At 27.5% G+C, this 15,021-nt stretch overlaps 1 protein-coding gene across 1 annotated transcript; it reads right to left on the bottom strand.

Annotated features, from left to right (window-relative positions):
• Positions 1-1,798: 1,798 nt before the first annotated feature.
• LOC124292962 lies at positions 1,799-2,548 on the bottom strand. The gene has a single exon (XM_046731851.1). It carries the CDS (start codon positions 2,546-2,548, stop codon positions 1,799-1,801), a length of 750 nt encoding a protein of 249 aa, XP_046587807.1.
• Positions 2,549-15,021: the final 12,473 nt, after the last annotated feature.

Raw genomic sequence — 15,021 nt, forward strand, 5'->3', positions numbered from 1 at the left:
ATCGCGTCGACGCGCGACAGCATGTCTGCTACGACGTTTTCTGACCCGGATACGTGTCGGATGTCGGAGGTGAATTGGCCGACGAGGTCGAGTCGCCTAAATTGCCACGGAGTTGCGCGCTCGGGACGTTGGTTGAACGCGTGAGTTAGCGGCTTGTGGTCCGTGTAGATGGCGATGTGCCGACCTTCGAAAAGGTGTCGGAAGCGTCTGACGGCTTCGTAGATTGCCTCGAGTTCGCGATCGTACGTCGACATCTTTTGCGCGGAGGGTGATAGTTTCTTGCTGAGGAACGCGAGCGGCTCCCATTGACCTTGGCGGTGCTGTTGGAGGGCGGCTCCGATGGCTCGTTCCGATGCATCTGCGAAGATTGCCCACTCGGCGTTCGTGTCTGGATGCACGAGGAGTGTTGCGTCGGCGAGGGCTCGTTTCGATTTTTCGAACGCGTCTTCGAGCTCGGCGTTCCACGCGATTTTTGTCTTGCCCTTGACCTCGGATCCTTCCAGGAGGCGGTTGAGAGGCGCGAGTGTTTCCGCCGCGTGTTTGATGAATTTTCGGTAGAAATTTATCGTACCGAGAAAATTGCGCAGGCCCTTAATGTTTTCAGGCTTCTTGAGGTTGGTGGTCGCGTCGACGCGTTCAGGTAGCGGTTTAATGCCTTGCGCGTTGACTGCGTGACCGAGGAATTTTACTTCTGTTTGACCGAGACACGATTTCGCGGCGTTTATGACGAGTCCGTACCGTCGGAGGCGTTCGAACACGATGCGGAGATGTTCTCGGTGTTGTTGCGCGTCTCGCGAGGCGACGAAAATGTCGTCGATGTACACGAACACGAATGGGAGATCGCGGGTGACGTCGTCCATGAACCGTTGGAAGGTTTGCGCGGCATTTCGAAGTCCGAATGTCATGAACGGGAATTCGAAGAGACCAAACGGAGTGATGATCGCGGTCTTCGGAACGTCTTCGGGCGCGACGGGTATTTGGTTGAATGCGCGCACGAGATCGATGACGGAAAATATTTGGCAACCGTGACAGTTCGCGCAAAAATCTTCCAGATAACGTACGGGGTAGCTATCGGGCGTCGTGCGAGCGTTGAGACGACGGTAGTCACCGCACGGGCGCCATTCGCCGGATTTCTTGGGCACGAGGTGGAGAGGAGACGACCAGGGGCTGTCGGAGCGGCGCGCGATGCCCAGCTTAATTAATCTCTCGAACTCCTCTTTCGCGATTTTCAAACGATCCGACGCGAGACGACGTGCTTTACTCGAGACTGGAGGTCCGTCCGTCGTTTTTATGTAATGATACGTGTTGTGTTTAACGTCACGGACGGCTCCGTCTGGTTTAACGATATCGGGGAACTCGGCGATTATTTTTTCGAATTGCGGCGAGTTGTCGCAAGAGATGACCTTGACCGAGGCGTGATCGATGTGCGCGATCGAGCCTAGCGATGTGAGCGTTGTCGTGGTGTCGATAAGGCGGCGGCCTTTTAAATCTACCGCAATCCCGAAGTGGCTCAGGAAATCTGCGCCGATTAAGGGACGCGTGACGTCTGCCACGACGAAACGCCATGACAGGTCTCTGCGTAAACTGAGGTCGAGTGTCATTGTGGTCCAGCCGAAGGTGTCAATAGGCGAACCGTTTGCGGCGCGTAATTGATAACCTGTCCTTGCTTTCCGCGCGGGGGCTCCTCCGGGGGGGATTACCGAGAGATCAGATCCCGTGTCCACCAAAAATTGCGTTCCAGTGGGTCTGTCTTTTACGAAAAGGCGGCTGGGTTGCGCGAGGGAATCGGTTTCAGCCATTAACGACTCCCGCTGGCGTTTCCCGGAAATTTACATCCCGCTGGGAAGCACTTCTTCGCAGAATTGCCGAATTTCTTGTGGTACCAACATATGTTCGATGTTGGTGAGAGTCCGCGTGTACTCGACTTGCTGCGTGAACGGCTACGCGAGCGTTCTTTTTTCTTGCTCGTTTTGTTTTGATTGCGGCGGCCTTGGTTTGATAGCTGTTCGACTTGACGTGTGAGTGCGGCTATTTGAGCTTCGAGGCTTGATACCGCCGAAACATTATTGCCTTTGTTTACTTCCTCGTCTATGTCAGGGACGAGGCTACGCAGATGGCGTAAATGCGCTGATGGTGTGCGGTCACCAAGGCTTTCGCGGTCGAGGAGCTGTAAAATTTTTGCTTCTCTCGATTGAGAAAAACGCGCGATCAATGCTATTTTTAGCGCTTGGTACGGAAGGGTTACCGGGGGCGTGACGATAAGATTTTCTACCTCCGCGGCGTAACGCGTTGGTATGTTCGATATCGTGTGGTAGTATCGGCCGATTTCCGTTACAATACCCTGCGTTCGAAATTGCGCTTCCTGTTGCGCGAACCAGAGCGCTGGTCGTTCGGGGCAAAATGGCGGCACCCTGAGCCTTACGGGGTTCGGCGTCAGGGCCGGCGGTTGATCACCCTGCATTTCGTTTAGCGTTGACTCTCCTTGGCTCGGTTCTTGGTCTTCTCCCGGTCCTGTTCCTGAGTCTTCCAGAGCGTCCTGGTATATCATTCGCGTGTGCTTCGCACTGCTGCACGAGAGGGGTTTCACTCACTGATTAAGCACTCAAGGTGTCTATGAATTCACTCACGCAGCACAACGTCTCTGGGTGCTCAGCCTTGCGCGAGCGGTGAGGAAAACACGCGGACACTCGTGAAAAGCAGCAGTAAATTTTATGCGCGCACTACCACTTGGAGTCTCCGCCTTTGCGGTGGGAGCGAATAATAAGCGCGGCGAAAAGTTCTGGAGTCGATTTCTCAGCGCGCTAAGGGCACACTCGGCGTGGCGCGCGGGCGCGGGAAAAAGAATCGCGAGAAACCGGCAGAAATATTCACGCGAGTGCAAAACGTTTCTACATCACGTCGGGGTCACCAATGTGGGATCTGGATTACTGGGATCCTACGTATTAAAGCGTGCGATGGGTGAAATATAAAAGGATGTTTATTAAGTTTTACAGGTGCGTGATTACGGAGATCCGGTTATAGCGCGGTTACAATAACGGTTCTCTAGCGTGTGTTGATTTTGACTATCCGCGAGGTGATGCGAAGGATCTTCGCTCTCGTTTTTGCCCGCTGGAGTGAGGAAAGCGCGCTGAGGATTATTTCCGAAATTGGGCAATAAACGCCGAGCATTGCCTCGCTCTAATACTAGACCGAGTGCGTGTATGTGGCAGGCGCCACATATATACATATATATATATATATACATATATATATGAATATATATATGTATATTATAATTTTCAATTTACTTTTGAAAAAGGGAAGTCGAAAAAAAAATTTTTCTTACATTATTTCAATTTTTCAAAATTATGTATAATTATTAGAAAAATCCTGAATATTTTTGATTATTCGCTTATTTTTTATTTTATTCCATTTTTTTATAATTTTTTCCATTCACAATCATTTTTTATTTTATTACATTATTTACCTCAATTACCTTCATTCATATTTTATCATATTAATGTATAATATAAATATATATGAATAGATATATATACATATAAATCTACATATATATATATATATATATATATATATATATATATATATACATACACATATATATACGTATATATATATATATATATATATATACATATATATGTATGTATGCATATATACATATACGAATATATATATATATGTATATTATAATTTTCAGTTCACTTTTAAAAAGAGCGAAATTGATAGAAAAAAACTTTTTCCACAATATTTCAATTTTTTAAAATTATGTATAATTATCAGAAAAATTCCACATATTTTTATTGATTCGCTTATTTTTTATCTCATTTCATTTTTTTATGATTAATCCATTCACAATTATTTTCTATTTTATTACATTATTTACCTCAATTACCTTTATTTATATTCTATTATATTAATGCATAATATGAATATATATGAATATATATATACATATATATACACATATATATATATATATATATATATATACATATTAATATATATATATGCATATTATAATTTTCAATTTACTTTTAAAGAGAGGGAAATTGAAAAAAAAAATTTTTTCCACAATATTTCAATTTCTTGAAATTATGTATAATTATCAGAAAAATCCCAAATTTTTTTATATATTCGCTTATTTCTTTTCTTTATTTCATTTTTTATGATTTTCCCATTCACAATTATTTTTTATTTTATCACATTATTTACCTCAATTACCTTCATTTATATTATATTATATTAACGTATAATATAAATATATATAAATATATATATACATATGTATACATATATCTATATATGTATATAAATACATATGTATATTATAATTTGCAACTGACTTTTAAAAAAAGGGAAATTGAAAAAAAAAAATTTGTCTTACATTATTGCAATTTTTCAATATTACGTATAATTATCAGAAAAATCCTGAATATTTTTGATTATTCGCTTATTTTCTATTTCATTTCGTTTTTTTATAATTTTTTGCATTCTCGATCATTTTTTCTTTCATTACATTATTTACCTCAATTACCTTCATTTATATTTTATTCTATTAATGTATAATACAAATATATATAAATATGTATATACATATAAATCTATTTATATATATATATATATATATATATATATATATATATATATATACATATATATATACATATGTATCTATATATATTTATATACATATATCTACATATATATATATATATATATACATATTAATATGTATATATGTATATTATAATTTTCAATTTACTTTTAAAAAGAGGGAAATTAAAAAAAAAATTTTTCCCACAATATTTCAATTTTTTGAAATAATGTTTAATTATCAGAAAAATCCCAAATTTTTTTATACATTCGCTTATTTTTTATTTCATTTCATTTTTTATGCTTTTTCAAATTCACATTTATTTTTTATTTCATTGCATTATTTACCTCAATTACCTTCATTTATATTTTATTATATTAATGTATAATATAAATATACATAAATATATATATACATATAAATCTACATATATATATATATATACACATATTGTACATTCATATACATATATGTATATATATATATATATGTACGTATGCATATATATATATATGAATATATATATATATGTATATTATATCTTTCAGTTTACTTTTAAAAAGAGGAAAATTGATAAAAAAAAACTTTTCCCACAATATTTCAATTTTTTAAAATTATGTATGATTATCAGAAAAATCGCTAATTTTTTTTATATATTTGCTTGTTTTTCATTTTATTTCATTTTTTCATAATTTTTTCCATTCACAATCATTTTTTATTTTATTACATTATTTACCTCAATTACCTTCATTTATATTTTATTATATTGATGTATAATATAAATATATGTTAATATATATATACATATATATATATATATATATATATATATATATATATATATATGTATATATATTATAATTTTCAATTTACTTTTAAAAAAAGGGATATTAAAAAAAAAAATTGTTCTCACATCATTTCAATTTTTTGAAATTATGTATAATTATTAGAAAAATCCTGAATATTTTCAATTATTCGGTAATTTTCTATTTCGTTTCATTTTTTAATAATTTATTCCGCTTAAAATCATTTTTTATTTTATTACATCATTTACCTCAATTACCTTCATTTCTATTTTATTATATTAATGTGTAATATAAATAGATATAAATATATATATATATATACATATATATATACATATATATACATATACATATATATATACATATGAATATATATATGTATACTATGATTTTCAGTTTACTCTTAAAAAGAGGGAAATTAAAAAAAAAATTTTTCCACAATATTTCAATTTTTTGAAATTATGTATCATTATCAGAAAAATCCCAAATTTTGCCATTTATTCGCTTATTTCTTATTTCATTTCATTTTTTTATGATTCATTTATTCACGATTATTTTCCATTTTATTACATTATTGACCTCAATCACCTTTATTTATATTCTATTATATTAATGTATAATATGAATATATATAAATACATATATACATATATATCTATATACATATATATATACATATATATACATATATATATATATATATACATATGAATATATATATGTATATCATAATTTTCAATTCACTTTTAAAAAGAGGGAAATTGAAAAAAAAAATTTTTTTCCACAATATTCCGATTTTTTAAAATTATGTATAATTATCAGTAGAATTCCAAATTTCTTTATATATTCGCTTATTTTTTATTTCGTTTCATTTTTCAAGATTTTTCCATTCACAATTATTTTTTATTTTATTACATCATTTACCTCAATTACCTCTATTTATATTCTATTATATTAACGTATATTATGAATAAATATAAATATATATATACAAATATACACATATATATATATACAGATATACAAATATATATATGTATGTTATAATTCTCAATTTACTTTTGAAAACAAGGAAATTGAAGAAAAAAATTTTTTCCACAACATTTCAATTTTTTAAATTATGTATAATCATCAGAAAAATCCTAAATATTTTTAATTATTCGCTTATTTTTCATTTCATTTCATTTTTTTATAATTTTTTCCATTCACAATCATTTTTTATTTCATTACATTATTTACCTCAATTGCCTTCATTTATATTTTATTATATTAATGTATAATATAAATATATGTAAATATATATCTCCATATATATATATATATATATATATATATACATATATATTATAATTTGCAATTTACTTTTAAAAAAAGGGAAATTAAAAAAAAAAAATTTTTCTCACATTATTTCAATTTTTTAAAATTATGCATAATTATTAGAAAAATCCTGAATATTTTTAATTATTCGCTAATTTTTAATTTATTTTCATTTTTTAATAATTTATTCCGTTTACAATCATTTTTTATTTTATTACATCATTTACCTCAATTACCTTCATTTCTATTTCATTATATTAATGTATAATATAAATAGATATAAATATATATATATACATATATATCCATATATGAATATATATATATATATACAGATATGTATATATATATATATATATATGTGAATATAGAAAGTGTTCTTCTATATATGAATATATATATGTATTGGTAAGTGGGAGTTGCAATCACGTCAACTGGTGACTATATTTTGAAATAGCGAAAACGGGTCGGCTGATTAATGTCATATGTAAACTGTATGTAAACAAATCCGTTTCTTAAATTTTATTAATAATAAACATTAAAAAAGGACATTTCCCTGAGTTCTATTAATAATAAAAAAAATGTTTTTATCAATGTGCAAAGTATTGGATTATTTGGAGTCTACAACGAGAAGCCGAAATTTTATTGAAGGCGAGCAAGTTGTCAATGCGAATCATTTAATTTATACGGGAATTTTGAGTGAAAATGAAGAGCAGTATGAATTATTATCATGTTGTATACAATCATCCAATACTCGGGGAGATCCTCTCGAAATAACAACAGTTATTAGTAAAACTGATAAGGTTATTTCCTCAGTGTGCAGCTGTACAGCTGGGAACAGTGGAACATGTAAACATAGTGCTGGTGTTTTGGTGTTTTGCACACGGTAAGTTCAAACAGTGGGATATATTTTTTCAATGTTTCTTGGTATGTAATTTCTACTACCAAGCCAAATTAATTATATTTTGATTATTTTTTTCCAGTAATGATTTGGCTGGCTTCAAAACGGTTTCATCAACAGACAGGAAATGTCTTTGGAGTGCACCTCGCAATGCTTGTTTGGTACAATATAATCGAAAGCCTTTGAGTGAACACGGCTGCTTCAATATAAAGAAAAATCACAAGGAACTAAGTGATGATACCAAGAAGTCAATCAAGGAAAAACTTTTTTCGAAAAATTCAAAATCAGCTTTGTCAGAGCATGCGTACGAGCGTGAATGATTAATTTATTTATGATTGATTTTTTTTTTAATGAAAATTTTGTTGAAGTAAATTTTCATGAAAACAATTTTATGATTCACTGTTTATATAAACAATTGTTGTTTTTAATTTAATCAATTTTGTATGTATTTGCCGATGAATTTAAACTTTTTTACTATTTCGATGGAATAATTTAATCAATTCTAATCATGACTTGTATGTAACATTTACTTCATCAAAATTTATGACTCTCTAATCATGTTGTGTTTAATTTTTATTTTCACACGTTTTTGAATGTATTTATCACAGAACTGGAAGGCATGCTCCACTGCAACAACCTACTATTGAAACTGTACCTCCTGAGAACTTACAACTTATCCAACGTTTGATTTCACACTCATTCTCGTCATCAATGCTACTCAATCTTTCTGAAAAACCCTTCCGACCACTGAGAGAATGTTGCCAGAAACTTTTAGAGCAATTAATTGGGAATCCTTATAATATTTGTTTAGAAACTCAAAAATTTCATAGTGTTTGGCAGAAAGAACGTCAATTTCGAATAACTGGCTCGCGATGTTACGAGTTATACACTTATCGAAAAAATTTAAAACCCAATTGAAAAATAAGTCTATGAAATATTTCTATCCGACAAATATTAGCACTCCAGCAATGAAACATGGTCTAAAATTTGAACCTGTTGCTCGAGAAACATATCAAGAATTAAATCCATCTACCAATGTATTTCAATGCGGACTAATAATTTCTAGAGACAATCCGTGGTTAGGATATTCTCCTGACGGTATTATTTTCGATAAGGATAAACCAATTAAATTGTTAGAGATTAAATGTCCATATGAGGGTAAATCTTTACCTGTAAATGAAGTTATTTCTAAACTCAATTTCATTCAAACAAATCCAAAAGATGAAAGTATTTTGAGTTTAAAAAAAAATCATAAGTATTATGGCCAAATTCAGTTCGGAATGGGTATTTTAAATATTCAAAAAACTGATTTTATTATATTTTCTTCGTTTGATAAAAGTATGACAGTTTTAACAGTAGATTTTGATAAACAATTCGTAAACGATTTATTCACATCTTTAAAATGAATATATTTCAATGAAATGTTACACTATGCATGCACAGATGAACATAAACAAAATTAAATGTTGATTATTTGTGAATAACCGTTCTTTAAAAATATTTTTAAATTTAAATAAATACCTGCAACATATTCAATTGTGTTTTCATTTATTATTAACATTCTAGGTGAATTACATAGTTTTAATGTAATATTACGAATAATAGATTTAATTTATAATAAAGTTATTCCTTTTCAGACAAAAATTTATCATCTTTCAAAATCGGAGAGCTTAAATTGACAACTGCACCAATTATTGTTAATATTTCTTTGCCTTTCTTCACTAAACCAATTGGCATTCGCGAACCTAAAACTTTAAAGACTTTGAGTCGTTGATTAGAACGTTCCACGTGTACACGAGCTCTCGCTATTTTAGCGTTCAATCGTGATTCTTCTCTGGTAAATTGAAGCTGCTCTTTCTTAAATGGAGGCCTTATAAGCTTAATATCTTTTTCCTTGCATAATTTATCAACTCGAAACCCTTTATCAACCATTATTGCTTCACCTTTTTCTAGAAAATTTAATATTTTGGATTGTTCAAATATCGCATCATCTGAAACTCTTCCTCCGTACATTTCACTAATAAATGATATTATTCCTCCAGGAGTTACTCCAGTCATAAATTTTATTGTGTAAGTACTTTTGTACCGAGAATAACTTGCTTGTTGACAGCATAGATTTTTTGGTCTTTGGATAAATATTTCAGTGCAATCTAGAACGATTCTCACATTTCTAAAATCATCAAAACATACTGGGAGATTCTTAGAAATTTCATCTTTATCCGGAAAAGGAATGCCTTCTTTCAAACAAACATAAAGCATATCGATTATCTTAAGGACTACTCTTCGACACTGTGATAAAGATGAATACTTAAACAAAACTGCCAAGATTGCATATGATAAATTATGCTTCAATTTTATGAATGTCATTATTATTTTACTTCGAAGGTTCATCGTTTCAAATCTATATTTAGGAAAGCCATCCTTTACCACGTCAATAATAGTTTTTAAGATATCAAAATTAATAACACCAGTTAGTGTATTGAGCTCTTTTTCAGTTTTTAAAATATCACAAAAATCTGTGATTAAATCCCCGCTTTTAATCTGAACACCAATATCAACCAGGCGTTTTGTAGCCAAAATTTGGTCATTTTCTGTAAGCAGAGGTGTATCTTGAACTAAACTGATGGAACTACTTTCTCCTTGGTCATCCGGTTCCTCTGTCAAATTATTAGTATCTAAGTTATTAGTATCTAACACATCCTGATCTTGACAACTAAGCTGACTAGCTGGCAATACTTCATTCCTACTCTTATCTCTTCGTAATCTTCTTGTCTCTTTGTCAGTATTTTTGTTGGTGATTAATCTTGGTGTCTTGTCTGTAGAAAGTAAATTACATGAAGGAACTGCATTTTGTTTTAATCTTCGTTTGCCTTTGGAGCTTAAATCTACATAAGAAAGTAATGCCCTTAGTTAATATTGCAAATAAAAAAGTTATTAAGATAATTAAAAAACAAATATAATATAATATAATCACCTGGTGAAAAATAATCGGACTGTTTAAAATGCAAAGAACAAACTTGCATGTTATCGGTAACATTTTTACCAATTTTTAACACAATTTGCCACATTTTTCGGCAGTCTACTTTTTCTTCTTCACCGAACGTATTTATAATTTTTATGAAATTGTTTTTTTTAGGAAAAAGATGAAATCTGACATCTGAATCCCTACAAGCTTTACTCTTACATCCATACACACTGCAAAAAGCTTTACTTTTTGTTTCCCTCGGAGAAAAACGTACACCCGAATCATCAACAACACTTTCCATTTTAATTTTAGTTTGTTTCCTAGCTAACAATAAAAAAAACTCAATAATTGTAAATTGAAGTTTACATTATCAATATGTTGAGCAATATCCATATGACAGCTGACCCGTTTTCGCTAGTTTAAATTTTGAACACCAGGCAACAGTACTTGTACTTACCACTTACCAATATTATAATTTTCAATTTACTTTGAAAAGAGGGAGGTTGAAAAAAAATTTTTCTTACATTATTTCAATTTTTCAAAATTATGTATAATTATTAGAAAAATCCTGAATATTTTTATTATTCGCTTATTTTTTATTTTATTCCATTTTTTTATGATTTTTTCCATTCACAATCATTTTTTATTTCATTACATTATTTACCGCAATTACCTTCATTTATATTTTATTATATTAATGTATGATATAAATATATATAAATATGTATATACATTTAAATCTACATATATACATATACATATATATACATATATATATATATATATATATATATATATATATATATATATATATATATATATATACATATATACGTATGTATGCATATATATATATATATACGAATATATATATATATGTATATTATAATTTTCAGTTTACTTTTAAAAAGAGGGAAATTGATAGAAAAAAACTCTTTCCACAATATTTCGATTTTCTAAAATTATGTATAATTATCAGAAAAATTCCAGATATTTTTATTTATTCGCTTATTTTTTATTTCATTTCATTTTTTTATGATTCATCCATTCACAATTAGTTTCTATCTTATTACATTATTTACCTCAATTACCTTTATTTATATTCTATTATATGAATGTATAATATTGATATATATAAATATATATATACATATATATCCATATAATCATGTATATATACATAGATATACATATATATATATATATATATATATATATATACACATATTAATATATATATATGCATATTATAATTTTCAATTTACTTTCGAAAAGAGGGAAATTGGAAAAAAAAAATTTTTTCCACAATATTTCAATCTCTTAAAATTATGTATGATTATCAGAAAAATCCCAAATTTTTTATATATTCGCTTATTTTTTATTTTATATCATTTTTTATGATTTTTCCAGTCGCAATTATTTTTCATATTATGACATTATTTACCTCAATTACCTTCATTTATATTTTATTATATTAATGTATGATATAAATATATATAAATATATATATACATATATATCTATATATATATATAAATATATACACATATATATATATATATATATATGTTTATTATAATTTTCAATTTACTTTTAAAAAGAGGGAAATTGGGAGAAAAAAAATTTTTCCACAATACTTCAATTTTTTAAAATCATGTATAATCATCAGAAAAATCCTAAATATTTTTTATTATTCGCTTATTCTTTATTTTATATAATTTTTTATAATTTTTTCTGATCACAATCAATTTTCATCTTATTACATTATTCACCTCAATTACCTTCATTTATATTCTATTATATTAATGTATAATATAAATATATATATATATATATATACATATATATATATATGTATATATATATATGCATATTATGATTTTCAATTGACTTTAAAAAAAAGGAAAATTGAAAAAAAAAAAATTTTCCTTACATTATTTCAATTTTTCAAAATTACGTATAATTACTGAAAAAATCCTGAATATTTTTGATTATTCACTCATTGTTTATTTTATTTCGTTCTCTTATAATTTTTTCCATTCTCAATCATTTTTTATTTCATTACATTATTTACCTCAATTACCCTTATTCATATTCTATTATATCAATGTATAATATAAATATATATAAATATATATGAACATATATATCTATATATATATATATATATATATATACACATATATATACATATACATATATTTATACATATGAATAAATATATGTATACTATAATTTTCAGTTTACTCTCAAAAAGAGGGAATTTAAAAAAAAATCTTTTCCACAATATTTCAATTTTTTAAAATTATGTATAATCATCAGAAAAATCCCAAATTTTTTGATATATTCGCTTATTTTTTATTTTATTTCATTTTCCATGATTTTTCCATTTACAATTATTTTTTATTTTATGACATTATTTACCCCAATTACCTTCATTTATATTTTATTATATTAATGTATAATATAAATATATATATCTATATGTATACATATATATACATATATATATATATATATACATATATATATATATATATATACACATATGAATATATATATGTATATTATAATTTTCAATTTACTTTTAATAAGAGGGAAATTGAAAGAAAAAAATTTTTCCACAATATTTCAATCTTTTAAAATTATGTATATTTATCAGAAAAATCCCAAATTTTTTTATATATTCGCTTATTTTTTATTTCATTTCATTTTTTATGCTTTTTCCATTCACAATCATTTTTTATTTCATGACATTATTTACCTCAATTACCTTCATTTATATTTTATTATATTCATGTATAATATAAACATATATATCTATATATATACATATATATACATGTATATATATATATATATATATAATTGATAATTGGTAATTGAGGTATATATATACATATATATATATGTACGTATGCATATATATATATATATATATACATACATATGTATATTATAACTTTCAATTTAATTTTAACAAATGGGAAATTGAGAAAAAAAAAAATTTTTCTCGCATTATTTCAATTTTTCAAAATTATGTATAATTATTAAAAAAATCCTGAATATATTTGATTATTTGCATATTTTTCATAATTTTTTCCATTCTCAATCAACCTTTATTTCATTACATTCTTTACCTTAATTACCTTCATTTATATTTTATTATATTAATGTATAATATAAATATATATAAATACATATATTCATATATATCTATATATATATATATATATATATATATATACATATATACACAAATATATACATCCATATATATATATGTATGAATGTATACATATTTATATATATGAACATGTATATGTATATTATAATTTTCAGTTTACTTCTAAAAAGAGGGAAATTGAAAAGAAAAAATTTTTTCCACGATATTTTAATTTTTTAAAATTCTGTGTAATTATCAGAAAAATCCCAAATTTTTTTATATATTCGCTTATTTTTTATTTTATTTCATTTTTCATGATTTTTCCATTCACAATTATTTTTTATTATATGACATTATCTACCTCAATTACCTTCATTCATATTCTATTATAGTTATGTATAATATAAATATATATAAATATATGTATACATATATATGTATATATATAATATATATATATATATATATGTACAAATATATACAAATATATACATATATATATATATGAACATGTATATGTATATTATAATTTTCAATTTAATTTTAAAAATTAGGAATTTGAAGAAAAAAAACTTTTTTCACGATATTCCAATTTTTTATAATTATGTATAATTATCAGAAAAATTCCACATGTTTTTATCTATTCGCTTATTCTTGATTTCATTTCATTTTTTTATGATTCAATCATTCACAATTATTTTTTATTTCATTACATTATTTACCTCAATTACCTTCATTTATATTCTATTATATTAATGTATAATATGAATATATATAAATATATATATATACATATATATCTATATTTATATTTATATACATATATATACATATATATATATATATATATATATATATATGTATAAATACATACATATGTATGTATGCATATATATATATGAATATATATATATATGTATATTATAATTTTCAGTTTACTTTTAAAAAGAGGGAAATTGATAGAAAAAAACTTTTTCCAGAATATTTCAATTTTTTAAAATTATGTATGATTATCGGAAAAATTCTACATATTTGTATTTATTTGCTTATTTTTTATTTCATTTCATTTTTTTATGATTATTCCATTCACAATTATTTTCTATTTTATTACATTATTTACCTCAATCACCTTGATTTATATTCTATTATATTAACGTTTAATATAAATATATATAAATATATGCACACATATATATAAATATATATATACATATATATACATACATATATATACAGATATATAAATATATATAAGTATATTATAATTTT

The sequence above is a fragment of the Neodiprion lecontei genome, chromosome 2 (assembly GCF_021901455.1).
Source record: "Neodiprion lecontei isolate iyNeoLeco1 chromosome 2, iyNeoLeco1.1, whole genome shotgun sequence".
Lineage (NCBI taxonomy): Eukaryota > Metazoa > Arthropoda > Insecta > Hymenoptera > Diprionidae > Neodiprion > Neodiprion lecontei.